The 15000-nt window shown below is 42.6% G+C and overlaps 2 protein-coding genes across 6 annotated transcripts in view; one reads left to right on the top strand and one right to left on the bottom strand.

Annotated features, from left to right (window-relative positions):
- Positions 1–15000, bottom strand: part of Camta (Calmodulin-binding transcription activator) — an 891447-nt gene that overhangs the window by 605628 nt on the left and 270819 nt on the right. The gene's annotated exons all lie outside the window — the stretch shown is intronic.
- On the top strand, positions 4097–6082 carry LOC128696319 (rho-associated protein kinase 1-like). Its single transcript, XM_070092340.1, has 2 exons — positions 4097–5669; positions 5704–6082. The coding sequence occupies exons 1-2, from the start codon at positions 4129–4131 to the stop codon at positions 5828–5830; spliced, it is 1668 nt and encodes a 555-aa protein (XP_069948441.1). The 5' UTR covers positions 4097–4128; the 3' UTR covers positions 5831–6082.

The following is a 15000-nucleotide window of genomic DNA, read 5'->3' as shown; positions in this document are numbered from 1 at the left end:
TTTGCGGCGAAGTGCAAGCTGACCAATATGGTCTACATGGTCTTAACTGTTCCAAAACCAAGGGCTGCCATGCAAGACACAATGAGGTCAACGACATCATAAAGAGAGCCCTTGCTACAGCTGGACGCCCAGCCGAGAGGGAGCCCCGATCACTAGCAGCCAACAATACCCACAACCCAGCAAACCGCCCCGATGGGATCACCATCTATCCTTGGAAGAATGGCAAGCTCTTGGCATGGGACTATACCTGTGTCTCCACACTGGCTGACACCTATATCCAGCACAGTGTCGGGTGACAGGGAGGAGCTGCTGACCACAGGGAGGATTACAAGATCAGCAAGTACAGGGACATAAGCCAACAGCATCAATTTGTCCCAGTGGGATCAGAGACCTTGGGATCATGGGGAAAAAATGCCACACGTTTTCTTAAAGAATTGGGTTCCAGACCCATCGACACTACCAGGGACCGAAGGCCTGCCACTTTCATGTACCAGCGCCTCAGCGTGGCCATTCAGAGGGGAAATGCTTGCTGCATACTTGGCTCGCATCCGGCTTTGGAGGAGCTGGAGGAAATTAATAATATTTAATATATTGTACCATTGTATTAATGTTTGTGTTTTCTGTAAATGTGTATATATATATATATATATATATATATATATATATATATATATATATATATATATATATATTAAGCATTATGCCGGGGCGCTCACCCTGCATAATGCCGTGACTAGCAGTGTAGACTGGTGGTACAAGACTTATATTAAAGAAACACCGTATTGTGGAGCCAGGAACACTGGGAAATGTATGCTAATTATTCAAGGAAGTGTTTTAACAGAGTCACCTGCTCCAAAAGTTGGCCATAGTGAACCTTGAAATTAAATAACGAGGGACAATGAGAAGCTTTCCTGCTGTAGCAGGAGGTGGAAGCAGCTGTAGCAGGAGGTGGAAGCAGCTGTAGCAGGAGGTGGTAGCAGCTGTAGCAGGAGGTGGCAGCTGCCGTAGCAGGAGGTGGCAGCTGCTGTAGCAGGTGGTGGCAGCTGCCGTAGCAGGAGGTGGCAGCTGCTGTAGCAGGAGATGGCAGCTGTAGCAGGAGATGGCAGCTGTAGCAGGAGGTGGCAGCAGCTGCAGCAGGAGGTGGCAGCTGCCGTAGCAGGAGGTAGCAGCTGCCGTAGCAGGAGGTGGCAGCTGCCGTAGCAGGTGGTAGATGCTGTAGCAGAAGGTGGCAACTGCTGTAGCAGGAGATGGCAGCTGCCGTAGCAGGAGGTGGCAGCAACTGTAGCAGGAGGTGGCAGATGCCGTAGTAGGAGGTGTCAGCAGCTGTAACAGGAGGTGTCAGTAGCCGTAGCAGGTGGCAGCAGCTGTAGCAGATGGCAGCTGCTGTAGCAGGAGCTGACAGCAGTTGTAACAGGAGGTGTCAGTAGCCGTAGCAGGTGGTAGCAGCTGTAGCAGGAGATGACAGGTGCTGTAGCAGGAGATGGCAGCAGCTGTAACAGGTGGTGTCAGCAGCCGTAGAAGGAGGTGGCAGTAGTTTAACTTTGATGAGTTCCAAGAGTCTTTCTACTCCCGGAGCCCGGCCATGGGCCAGGCTCGTCTGGTGATTGCCTGATCAACCAGGCTGGTGATGCTAGTTGCTTGCTTCCTGGGCATTTCAAGTGCGGCATCATCCCAGAATTACATAACACCAGTCCACTGTACCTCAATCATCCCAGAATTACACGACATCAGTCCACTGTACCTCAATCATCCTAGAATTACATAACACAGTTCACTGTACCTCAATTATCCCAGAAGCAGCATCACTGAGAGTCATCCCAGAATGATGGGAATGACAACTTCAATGACCTGGGTTACAGGGCACCTACACGTACCAGTTGTGCCAAAAACCTGGCACTAGTTACCCTACACAAGTGTTGAAAACGTGAACTCGATCGGACGAGGCGTTCTCGAGTCATGGAAGAAATGAGAACGAAAATTTGAAGGGAAAAAAAAATTCTGGCAACATCTTAATGAACTTCCTTCAGTGATAATAATAATAATAATAATAATAATAATAATAATAATAATAATAATAAGAAGAAGAAGAAGAAGAAGAAGAAGAAGAAGAAGAAGAAAAATTATTAAAAACTAATTATAATAATTATATTATTAATAATAAATTAATATAAACAAATGATTTAGATAAAGAAAAATTGGATATCAAATTGGGGAGGAGGAGTATGGAAGAAGTGAATGTTTTCAGATACTTGGGAGTTGACGTGTCGGCGGATGGATTTATGAAGGATGAGGTTAATCATAGAATTGATGAGGGAAAAAAGGTGAGTGGTGCGTTGAGGTATATGTGGAGTCAAAAAACGTTATCTATGGAGGCAAAGAAGGGAATGTATGAAAGTATAGTAGTACCAACACTCTTATATGGATGTGAAGCTTGGGTAGTAAATGCAGCAGCGAGGAGACGGTTGGAGGCAGTGGAGATGTCCTGTCTAAGGGCAATGTGTGGTGTAAATATTATGCAGAAAATTCGGAGTGTGGAAATTAGGAGAAGGTGTGGAGTTAATAAAAGTATTAGTCAGAGGGCTGAAGAGGGGTTGTTGAGGTGGTTTGGTCATTTAGAGAGAATGGATCAAAGTAGAATGACATGGAAAGCATATAAATCTATAGGGGAAGGAAGGAGGGGTAGGGGTCGTCCTCGAAAGGGTTGGAGAGAGGGGGTAAAGGAGGTTTTGTGGGCGAGGGGCTTGGACTTCCAGCAAGCGTGCGTGAGCGTGTTAGATAGGAGTGAATGGAGACGAATGATACTTGGGACCTGACGATCTGTTGGAGTGTGAGCAGGGTAATATTTAGTGAAGGGATTCAGGGAAACCGGTTATTTTCATATAGTCGGACTTGAGTCCTGGAAATGGGAAGCACAATGCCTGCACTTTAAAGGAGAGGTTTGGGATATTGGCAGTTTGGAGGGATATATTGTGTATCTTTATACGTATATGCTTCTAAACTGTTGTATTCTGAGCACCTCTGCAAAAACAGTGATAATGTGTGAGTGTGGTGAAAGTCTTGAATGATGATGAAAGCATTTTCTTTTAGGGGATTTTCTTTCTTTTTTGGGTCACCCTGCCTCGGTGGGAGACGGTCGACTTGTTGAAAAAAAAATAAAAACTAATCACAATCATAATAATAGTATAATTAACAATTAAAATAATTTTAAAATAATAATGAGAAAGAAAACTCTTGAGATGATCTTGTGAAGGTGATAGGTAGCTCAGTGGTGATACAGGTAGATAAGAGAGATATAAACACAGGTAGACAAGACGATAGATGGAGACATAGATAAGATAGATGGAGACATAGATAAGAAAGATGGAGACACAGCTACGATAACACGATAGACGGAGACACAAGTACATAAAAAAGAGAGATGGAGACACAGGTAGATAAGAAGAGAGATGAAAACAAATAAGGAGATAGATGAAGATATAGATGGGATTGATGGAGATATAGATAGATAAAGACAGATAGTCTTGAAGTACAGCTGTTCAAGTATTGTATTGACTACAAGAAAATGTTTGTATGGGCGAAACATCATCCGTGTTCCTTCAGTCACTGTAGTTGATGTTTTTATGTTGTGTTTTGTATAGTGGCGAAACATCATCTGTGTTCAGCTTCTGTCACTGTAGTTAATGTTTTTATATTGTGTTCTGTATAGTGGCGAAACATCATCTGTGTTCAGCTTCAGTCACTGTAGTTAATGTTTTTATATTGTGTTCTGTATAGTGGCGAAACATCATCTGTGTTCAGCTTCAGTCACTGTAGTTGATGTTTTTATATTGTGTTCTGTATAGTGGCGAAACATCATCTGTGTTCAGCTTCAGTCACTGTAGTTAATGTTTTTATATTGTGTTCTGTATAGTGGCGAAACATCATCTGTGTTCAGCTTCAGTCACTGAAGTTGATGTTTTTATATTGTGTTCTGTATAGTGGCGAAACATCATCTGTGTTCAGCTTCAGTCACTGTAGTTGATGTTTTTATGTTGTGTTCTGTATAGTGGCGAAACATCATCTGTGTTCAGCTTCAGTCACTGTAGTTGATGTTTTTATACTGTGTGTTATGTATCTCAATTAAGAAAAATGAATTTAAAAATTATTATAATTTGTTGTATTTTACTAACATGTGTCCTGCCAGTCGCTGAGACTGGTAAGAGACGCCATCAAGGACGGTCTCAGGGCCACAGACGTAGTGACGTCCTTGTTGAAGGCAAGGACCAGAGCCCAAGAGCTCGAGCTGACCTCCAGCACACGGACTATTATGGCCTCCTGGAGGCTGAGATAATGAGACGTCAGGCAGACGGTCCTGACGTTGAAGTAACTCGTGAAGACCTTCCTGAAGGAGGTCACCCGCGATATGACGGTGCTGAAGGAGGTCACCCGCAACATGACGGTGCTGAAGGAGGTCACCCGCGACAGCACGATGCCGAGGACTTCGCTCACCCTCGACAGCACGGTGCTAAGGTCAATCACGGCGCCCTCAAGGATCAACTGTACAACTTGCAGGTCCTCCTTGAAGAGTCCCGGCGCCAGGAACGTCAGTCTAAAGAGGAATACAAGGATATGGAGAGTATCTCTCAGGAGTGTTCTCATGCAGTACCCGAGGCTGCTCTGCTCTTGCAACAGGAACACAGGAAGACTGAGGAGCTGAGAGCTCTAGCTGATGCTAAAGCTCTTGAGCTGAAAACTCTCCAAGAAACCCATGAGAGCCTCAAACGCGAGCATGGCAAAGCGAATGCTCGAGTGAAGAAATGGGACCGAAAAACCTCTAATTTGGTAAAGGCTCGTAACGAAGTTGAATACAATCATAATAACTTACAAGAACAGCATGAACGGCAGCTGAAAGCTTATCAAGAGCTCCTTCAGTCGCACAAAAAGGAAAGTAAACAGAAGAAGGAACTTAAAGAAAAGTACAAAAAACTTCTCCGTCGAAACAGAAACATTGTCGAACACAGTGACAAACACCGAAGTTTAAACAATGAACTGGAGGAAAAAATTAAAGATTTAGAAAAGAAATTAAACGAGAAACACAGTCAGTTTGAGGCGCTCCACGGTGATTATAATGAACTTAAAAACGAACATCAAAATGTTAAGCGAATCGCAGAAGAAAGAAAGAAGGAAAATTTCAAACTGGCTGAGCCTCGCAATCAAGCTATGTACAGATTTGACGTCCTTCTCAAGGAACACAAGAAGGAGCGTAAGGTGCACGACAAGGCTTCACGTAAACACGAAACACTCAGTCATAGTAACGATCTAATGGAGCATAATCTGGAGAACCTACAGAAAATGTTAGATGAGAAAGATCGCGAGGAGAAGGAGTATCTAGCAGTACTCAAGAGCAAGAAAGAAAAGTATAACGAACTAGACAAAACTCGCGCTAATCATCACATGCGGGAACGTCAGTGGCTTCGAGCAGTCACTAAGTTCAAGGAAGAAGCAAATGGTCTGTATAATCAGCTGAAGCGTTACCGGTCGCTAACGGAGGAGAGAGAGAGAGAACTTCACAATCACTATAATACACTCGCAGACAAAGATGAGAAGATTGGGTCCTTAACCAAAGAACTGGAAGCCGTGAGACTGTCAGTAGCTGACAGTCAGCAAGATCATAGCCAGTGTCAGCGGGAATATCAAAACTTAAACCTTAAGTACCGTCGCGCACTCCACATCAATGATTACCGTAAGTCTTCACCCCACTGACTCTTGTACCGGCGTGTTCCAGTGTGTGAACCGTTGTGTTCCAGTGGGGACCAATGTGCTTCAGTGTGTGTGGAAGGTTGTGTCCTAGGCCTACACTGCGTGTAAAATCTCCATGTGTAGGCCAATAAACCCCTGGCTGCCTTCAAGAGAGAGCTGGCAGGATACCTAAAGTCAGTGCCGGATCAGCCGGGCTGTGGCTCGTACGTTGGACTGCGTGCGGCCAGCAGTAACAGCCTAGTTGATCAGGCCCTGATCCATCGGGAGGCCTGGTCATGGACCGGGCCGCGGGGGCGTTGATCCCCGGAATAACCTCCAGGTAGGCCTCCTCCTGTATTTTTTTTATATATATATAGATTTTTTTTTTTTTGGGGGGGGGGGATTATTTGCTAAACTGATCGGGCAGACCGTTGATGCTTTCTTCCATCTTTTTTTTATTTTATTTTATTCCAGCTTCCAGGTCGTCCTCCTTTCTACTTCCAGCTTCTTTCTTCCAATTTCCTTCTTCCATCTTCCTTACCGGTACAATTACGCATCTTAGGACACAGCAAAATAGCTGCCATATTAATTAGAATTATGTACTTAATAAGGTGACTCGGGTTTAGGAGTTCTCGTGATTATTAAAAGATTAAAATCTTTGAACTATTCATCTTTGGGAAATATTTCTTGCTTAGCGGTTTAAATACGTCGGCAAAATCTGTGTAATCGGCCAGGGCTGAAAATCACAATTCAGGATGATCAACGGCTTTACAATGGTCATTATAGCCTATTTAAAGCCACGGCACGGCAATTATTGCTAATTAATTGCTGTGGCGCTGTGTGGCGCCTGCTGCTTCCTGATTCTCCTCCTCGTCCTCCTCTTGAGCCTCCTGCTCCTCCTCTTGAGCCTCCTGCTCCTGATCTTGAGCCTCCTGCTCCTGATCTTTCTCGTCCTCCTCCTCCTCTCTTCCGCTCCCATCTTTTCTCCCTGTTGCTACTGCTACTGTTGCTGCTTCTGCTTCTACCTTTCGCGCACCTGTCTCGGCTAACGCCTCCATGCACTCCCACGCCTCGTTCCTGCGGTTGAGTCTGTGCCTTTTCCTGGCTTTAATGGCTTTGCCTAGCCTTGCGTCCACAGCCCATGGCTTCTTTCCCTTGTCCTCAGTGCCAAAGTTATCAATTTCTGTTAATTCATCCTATCCTCATTACGCATTCTACTCGGGTGGCGGACTAGTCTAGTTTGAATCTGGTCGCGTTCCTGTACAAGTTGGTGTGTGTGTGTGTGTGTGTGTGTGTGTGTGTGTGTGTGTGTGTGTGTGTGTGTGTGTGTGTGTGTGTGTGTGTGTGTGTGTGTGTGTGTGTGGTGTGTGTGTGTGGTGTGTGTGAGCTGTGAATCGATTCCTGCAACCACATATAGGCTAATACGTACACACACACACACACACACACACACATACACGTACACACACACACACACACATACACATACACACACACACACACACACACACACACACACACACACACACACACACACACACATCAACTTGTACAGGAACGCGACCAGATTCAAACTAGACTAGTCCGCCACCCGAGTAGAATGCGTAATGAGGATAGGATGAATTAACAGAAATTGATAACTTTGGCACTGAGGACAAGGGAAAGAAGCCATGGGCTGTGGACGCAAGGAAAGTTACACTAGCGACCGTAAGACGCAGACACTTCTGCACCCGAGAGATTTTTATTTTCAGCAGAAACCTACTAAGGACGCCACCGGCATAGCTCTGCTCCCTTAACTACTAACAGGTACCTATTAACAGGTAACTACTAAGAGGTAACTATTAACAGGTAACTACTAAGAGGTAACTTAACAGGTAACTACTAAGAGGTAACTATTAACAGGTAACTATTAACAGGTAACTACTAACAGGTAACTACTAACAGGTAACTATTAACAGGTAACTATTAACAGGTAACTACTAACAGGTAACTACTAACAGGCAACTATTTACAGGTAACTATTAACAGGTAACTATTAACAGGTAACTACTAACAGGTAACTACTAACAGGCAACTATTTACAGGTAACTATTAACAGGTAACTACTAACAGGTAACTACTAACAGGCAACTATTTACAGGTAACTATTAACAGGTAACTACTAATAGGTAATTAAACCAGATGCCGCAATAACGAGATGCAATAAATACTACCACATCGTCATTAAAAAAACCGAATCTAAGAGAGGAATCTAATGATGACTTTTCGATCGGTCCTGGACCAGTCAAGTCATACCTGGGACCAGTTGACGTAATAATGGTCCAGGATGGACCAAAACGTCGTCATAAGATCCTAAGTACGTGTTGTTGGTGACTTCTTCCAGCCACGATATTGTGACACTATTCTTCACTATCACATCCAGTTAAATCACCCCATTAGCAATCATACAACCATTAAACCATTTTCGAATTAGTTTTTAAAGATTTTCATGCATTACCAGCGTGATTACCAACAGCCTGGCTGATCAGGATGTGGGTATAAACCGGCGAATAACCCATACGGATTTAGCGCTCCGTGAAATAGCAATCCCTTCCTTGCCAAAAGTGTTGTTTTTAATTGGGTCACTTGGGCGAGGTCGGAGCGGCCCGCCCACCGCCCACAAACCACCCACCCACCCACAAAAACATATTACAGTTTTAAAACAAGCGGGATTAAATTGCGGCCGGTGTGAAAAATATTATTTTGCACATTAATTGTCGCAAATCGTTTTAATGAAGACTAAAGGAGGAAAAAACGCCGAGTTTTAATACAGAGACGGACAAAGGTAGAGTAAAACACGGTGTTTTATTGTTCTTTTATTGTGGTTATATATCGCATCCTCAAGATAACGTGCTCTTGTGAGTCATATGTTTATACTGTGTGTGTGTGTGTGTGTGTGTGTGTGTGTGTGTGTGTGTGTGTGTGTGTGTGTGTGTGTGTGTGTGTGTGTGTGTGTGTGTGTGTGTGTGTGTGTGTGTGTGTGTGTGTGTGTGTGTCGGTCGTGCCGAATAGGTAAAACTTGCAATTTTAGATTAAACAGCAATGCTCTTCTTGCTGAATAAGACAAGCAAAAATTTGTGTATGCAATAATTTCGCAAAAAATCATTCTGAACCTAACGAAAAAATATATTTTACTTGTTTATTAAATTATTGTAAACTTATCTAAAATATATTTAGATGGATTAGGCTAAATTAAACTAAGTTATAATAAGGTTAGGTAAGTTTTCTAAAGTTCTTTTGGTACAGAATTATTAATCTTTACATTAACATCAACGAAACAAATATATCTTTAAACGTATAATAGAAAATTTTAGAAAGGACTTAATTTTAAACGAGTCCTTGCTAACTGACCAATTTTACCTATTCGGCACGACATATATATATAAGTAAAATTCCTATACATTCTCTAGATCATGAATTTAGGCTACGTTATGTGGAGGTGTCAGTATAGACTCTAGAGTACTCTAGACGAGAGTTCAAGTGTTCGGCATTGGCTTTGCATCGCTTGTTTGAAAGAGTATTGCCATCCAGTCTATCACCTGTGAACGATACCTGTACTGCACCTCATACCCCGCCTCAGACCAGCCTTCCTAGATGACTGCTATGTTGTTGCTGTTAGCGTTTCGCTGGTTCACACAGATGTCACATTATGTGGAAAGAGACACTTATGTACAGTTCAGGAGATTTATCAAAGGAAACGTTTCGCCATGAGTGGCTTCTTCAGTCTGAAGCCACTCGTAGAGAAACGTTTCTTTTAATAAATGTCCTAAATTGTACTTAAGTGTCTTTCTCCACATCTTGTCGGTATCATCATACCATTTTTCATACCGCATCTTGGCTGATCCGGTTCATGACAATGGTCAAACTTCCTCTTAACAACTACTGCCTTTGTTCCTGCAACATTTCTAATACCTGCTGGTAGCAGGTTGAAACCCTGAGTTAAGGATGTTTACTGTGTTCTCTAGATGTGTATACTATGGCATCCAAGCTTTTCACCATATTATACACTTCCTGTAGTATCTCACGCTCCAATAAGCTGTTATGGTAGCGCACACTGGGGACCTTACCCTCAAGTATTTTCCATGTATTTATAAGTAACACTTTTGTGTTCCCTGAATGTAAGATCTTCCTACATTGTTACCTCCAGGTCCTTTACACTTCGCTGCCGCTTTATTGGATGCCTTTATTGCGTTTTGTACTCTGTTCCAGGTTTTATTTTATCAGAAGCCTTGCTTAACACTGGCTCGGATTTTTTCCTCACTGGATATCTTATACAAATTCTAATGTCGTCCGTGAAGGATACCCCAGTGCTCTGATTTATGTCTTCGTCTGTGTCATATATGAGAAATAGAGTTTTTTCCCCTGTGTAAGCTTCTGATTTTTCTTTGACTATAGCTCTTTGGGTCAAATTTCTTTGAGAATTTCACATCTTTCTGGCTGTTACTTTCATATGCTTTATGAGAGCTATTACATCATTGTCACAATTGCCAAAGGCTTTCGCCAAGTCTCTTATGTCAGGAATTTCTAGTTAAGTGCATCCAAACCCATGTTGCAGTGGTACAGCAGTTGTGAGATGCTGGGGCCTCCTATTCTGAACTCAAACGCCATTGAGTTATTTAAGTGATTTTGTGTGTGGGAGTGGGGTGGCACTCTTTGAAAGAATTTTTAGTGACACCAATGCTATCAGCATATAGATTTTTTCTTTTTAGTGATTGGTTTGCCGCCACATTCATGGAGTAGGGTTATTTGTGAGCTTATTTGTAGGATGAGTCCTGTGTCTTGGATTTTCAAGAAACCAGCCTGAAAGTGAATGTATATGTATACAATCAATGGCAGCTTCAATAGTTCTTCCTGCTAGGTCAGAAGTTGTTATTCTGTACCATTACAAAATAAAGTATACATTTATTATGTGTTGGTGGCGGAAGACTGTCTACGAGCACACCGTGCGCTTGGTAAAACAGTCTGCCATGAGTTTTAGAGTGGAGCTCTGGTGGTAGAAGCACGCAGTAAACTTTCCCAGATGTTTGCTGGGATCTTAGGCGTGGGAAGCGCTGCGTGCTGATACACGTTACAAGGATCATGTTCACTCTCTCTTCTGCTGGAACCTTCGCAAACATTCTCCGTATCCAGGGATGCAGTCTTTCCGGTCGTATAGTGCTCAATATATTGAAGTTTTTTTCGCGCAACCGAGGGAATAGTAGAGCTCTTTAGGAAGTACAGTGTAATAATGTTTCTTAATCTGTTTTGAAATGTATATATGAGTTCTGACTTGTGAGACGACAGGTGCGAAGTGTAGTTGTTCGTGAGGGTCTTCGAGTCACCACAAATTGTATCCTGGTGATTACTATGCTGATGGAGCCTAACTTTAACCGGGTCTTCATATGTTACCACAAATATATCTTGGTGATTCCTACACTGACTGATCTTGACTTCCAGCTGGGTCTTCACCCTCGGACACACTGTGTGGCCACTCACTGTTTTTACATGAAGTGCAAAGCTTATGTATCACACAAGATATGTAACACCTTATGAATAAACTAGATGCATATGCAACGTTAGAAAGCATTCATCTGGATACGTTTCGCTCACTATGAGTGAAACACATCCTAACAAGTTTCCAAAGTTGCACCTTCCCAATTTACATATCTTATATTATAATATTTAACTGATTACAGAGTGCACAGGTAAGCCAGTGAAAGACCTTAAATTACAAAAAGCTCCATTAAGCCCCACTATGTATAGACCCCTTACCCCAGCCCCTTGACTCCTTATCCCAGCCCCCTGACCCCTTACCTCAACCCTATGACCCCTTACTCCAGTCCTCTGACCCCATACTTCAGCCCCTTGACCCCTTACTCCAGCCCCCTGACCCCTTACCCCAGCCCCCTGACCCCTTACTCCAGCCCCCTGACCCCTTACTCCAGCCCCCTGACCCCTTACCCAAGCCCCCTACCCCTCCACAAAGAAAAAAAAAGTCTTCAGCTTGAGGGTGATGAGGAAGTAGAGTGACCAGGGTTAAGAGGCGTCAACCCGGGAGAGATCAGTTATGAAACAACCAGACTCTTGAGAGCCAACCACCTACAACCACAAATAAGCGACTGCAAAAAGGAGTACACACACACACACACACACACACACACACACACACACACACACACACACACACACTACGCAATTAATGCAGTCATCTATATGCCACATGTCTGCCACACTCCTACCAACAACGTACGTGTCGACACTGTAACTACTTACAAAATAAACTTTCACAATGCATATGTTATCGAGACTGTAGTTGTGTGTGTGTGTGTGTGTGTGTGTGTGTGTGTGTGTATTCACCTATTTGTACTTGCAGGGGTCTATTCACAGCTCCTGGCCCCGCCTCTTCGCTGTGTGTGTGTGTATACACACACACCGACTTGCATCTGCAGCTTCGACTCTCCCCCCCCCCCGCTCTCCTCCTAGCTACTTAAAAAGTATTATAGATTTCTTGCCTGTTGGACTTCGTAAAATTGTGTATTGAGTTGCCTCCACAACCTTCTTCTCCAACTCACTCCACTGTTGTACCGCTCAGACTAAGGAAGTATTGCGCCTCGTCTATCTCTAGCTTCCACCTGCGTCACCTTGTTACTCACAATTCAAGCAGATTATTCCTCTCCGCCCTATCAACTCCTATACAATAATTTATACGTCGTACTCATATCTCCCCTATTACTTTCCGCCAAAGTCGTCAGCTTCGGTCTCTTCAACCTCTTCTTCATAATACACTGCTGTCAGATCCGGAAATATTCTTGTTTTGTAAATTCTGAGGCCAATGAGAGTCTACACATGCTTGACCAGGTGGAGGCTCTGCAGTGGCTCCACGTACTCTATGATGGGCCAGACACACATCGTAAATAATATACTGAAGCCTTATTTTTAACAGCTACCTGAATGATTCGCAAAAGAACACAAATGCAAATAATGTCGTTTTATTTTGCACAATAAAACGTCACATTTTAAAACGTTACACTTTATTGTTATACCACAAAATGTCACATTAATTACATCTGTGTCATTTTGCCCAATATCTTGTCGGTACTTGTACCACGGCTGTTACTTGTATACTGTTCCCAAGCTTGGTAAGTAGACTTGTACACTTCTGGAAGGTTACATGCTCCATGTGATCCTCCAGTGATGTATGTAAAGGGAAGGGGTCGAGGTGGGTAGTGACCTGTAAAGGGAAGGGGTCTAGGTGAGTAGTGACCTGTAAAGGGAAGGGGTCGAGGTGGGTAGTGACCTGTAAAGGGAAGGGGTCTAGGTGAGTAGTGACCTGTAAAGGGAAGGGGTCGAGGTGGGTAGTGACCTGTAAAGGGAAGGGGTCTAGGTGAGTAGTGACCTGTAAAGGGAAGGGGTCGAGGTGAGTAGTGACCTGTAAAGGGAAGGGGTCGAGGTGGGTAGTGACCTCTGAAATTGACTCCAGGTAAACACTATTCTTTCACTTATATTTGCCGAATCTCCTCACCAAGGCTGTACTCTGTCTCTAGTCTTCTCCCTCCATTTCCCTCGATTCACATGAACATACATCTGATTGTGTATACGAGAGAGAGAGAGAGAGAGAGAGAGAGAGAGAGAGAGAGAGAGAGAGAGAGAGAGAGAGAGAGAGAGAGAGAGAGAGAGAGAGAGAGAGAGAGAGAGAGCAAGAACACCCCCGCAAAAAAATAAGAAAGGGCAGAGGATGAAGGATTCCCGGGAGAAACAAAGAAGGCACCACTGACAAACACAACAATTAAGCTCTCGTAGGGATGAATTCTCAGTGTGGCCGTAATTAACCACGTCCAAATAAAATAACAAACGCCGTGGAAATCAACACGCAAGACGTAGAGAAACAATTACACATTTCCTACCACAAAACTACATCCTAAAAATTAATGGTACTGCAATAATCTCTCTACAGCATATATAACCAGACTATGATAGTAGCATATATAACCAGACTATGATAGTAGCATATATAACTAGACTATGATAGCAGTATATATAACCAGACTATGATAGTAGCATATATAACCAGACTATGATAGTAGCATATATAACCAGACTATGATAGTAGCATATATAACCAGACTATGATAGTAGCATATATAACCTGGCTGATAGTAGCATATATAACCAGGCTGATAGTAGCATATATAACCAGGCTGATAGTAGCATATATAACCTGGCTGATAGTAGCATATATAACCTGGCTGATAGTAGCATATATAACCTGGCTGATAGTAGCATATATAACCAGACTATGATAGCAGCATATATAACCAGACTATGATAGCAGTATATATAACCAGGCTGATAGTAGCATATATAACCTGGCTGATAGCAGCATATATAACCAGGCTGATAGTAGCATATATAACCAGACTATGATAGCAGCATATATAACCAGACTATGATAGTAGCATATATAACCAGGCTGATAGTAGCATATATAACCAGACTATGATAGTAGCATATATAACCAGGCTGATAGTAGCATATATAACCAGACTATGATAGCAGCATATATAACCAGACTATGATAGCAGTATATATAACCAGGCTGATAGTAGCATATATAACCTGGCTGATAGCAGCATATATAACCAGGCTGATAGTAGCATATATAACCAGACTATGATAGCAGCATATATAACCAGACTATGATAGTAGCATATATAACCAGGCTGATAGTAGCATATATAACCAGACTATGATAGCAGTATATATAACCAGGCTGATAGTAGCATATATAACCAGACTATGATAGTAGCATATATAACCAGACTATGATAGTAGCATATATAACCAGGCTGATAGCAGTATATATAACCAGGATATGATAGCAGCATATATAACCAGGATATGATAGCAGCATATATAACCAGGATATGATAGCAGCATATATAACCAGGATATGATAGCAGTATATATAACCAGGATATGATAGCAGCATATATAACCAGGATATGATAGCAACATATATAACAAGGATATGATAGCAGCATATATAACCAGGATATGATAGCAACATATATAACCAGGATATGATAGCAGCATATATAACCAGGATATGATAGCAGCATATATAACCAGGATATGATAGCAGTATATATAACCAGGATATGATAGCAGCATATATAACCAGGATATGATAGCAGTATATATAACCATGTTATGTTAGCAACAGATATAACCAGGATATGACAGCAGATATAACCAAGATATGAT

Source organism: Cherax quadricarinatus, chromosome 39 (assembly GCF_038502225.1).
Source record: "Cherax quadricarinatus isolate ZL_2023a chromosome 39, ASM3850222v1, whole genome shotgun sequence".
Lineage (NCBI taxonomy): Eukaryota > Metazoa > Arthropoda > Malacostraca > Decapoda > Parastacidae > Cherax > Cherax quadricarinatus.
This window is presented reverse-complemented; position numbering and strand designations above follow the sequence as displayed.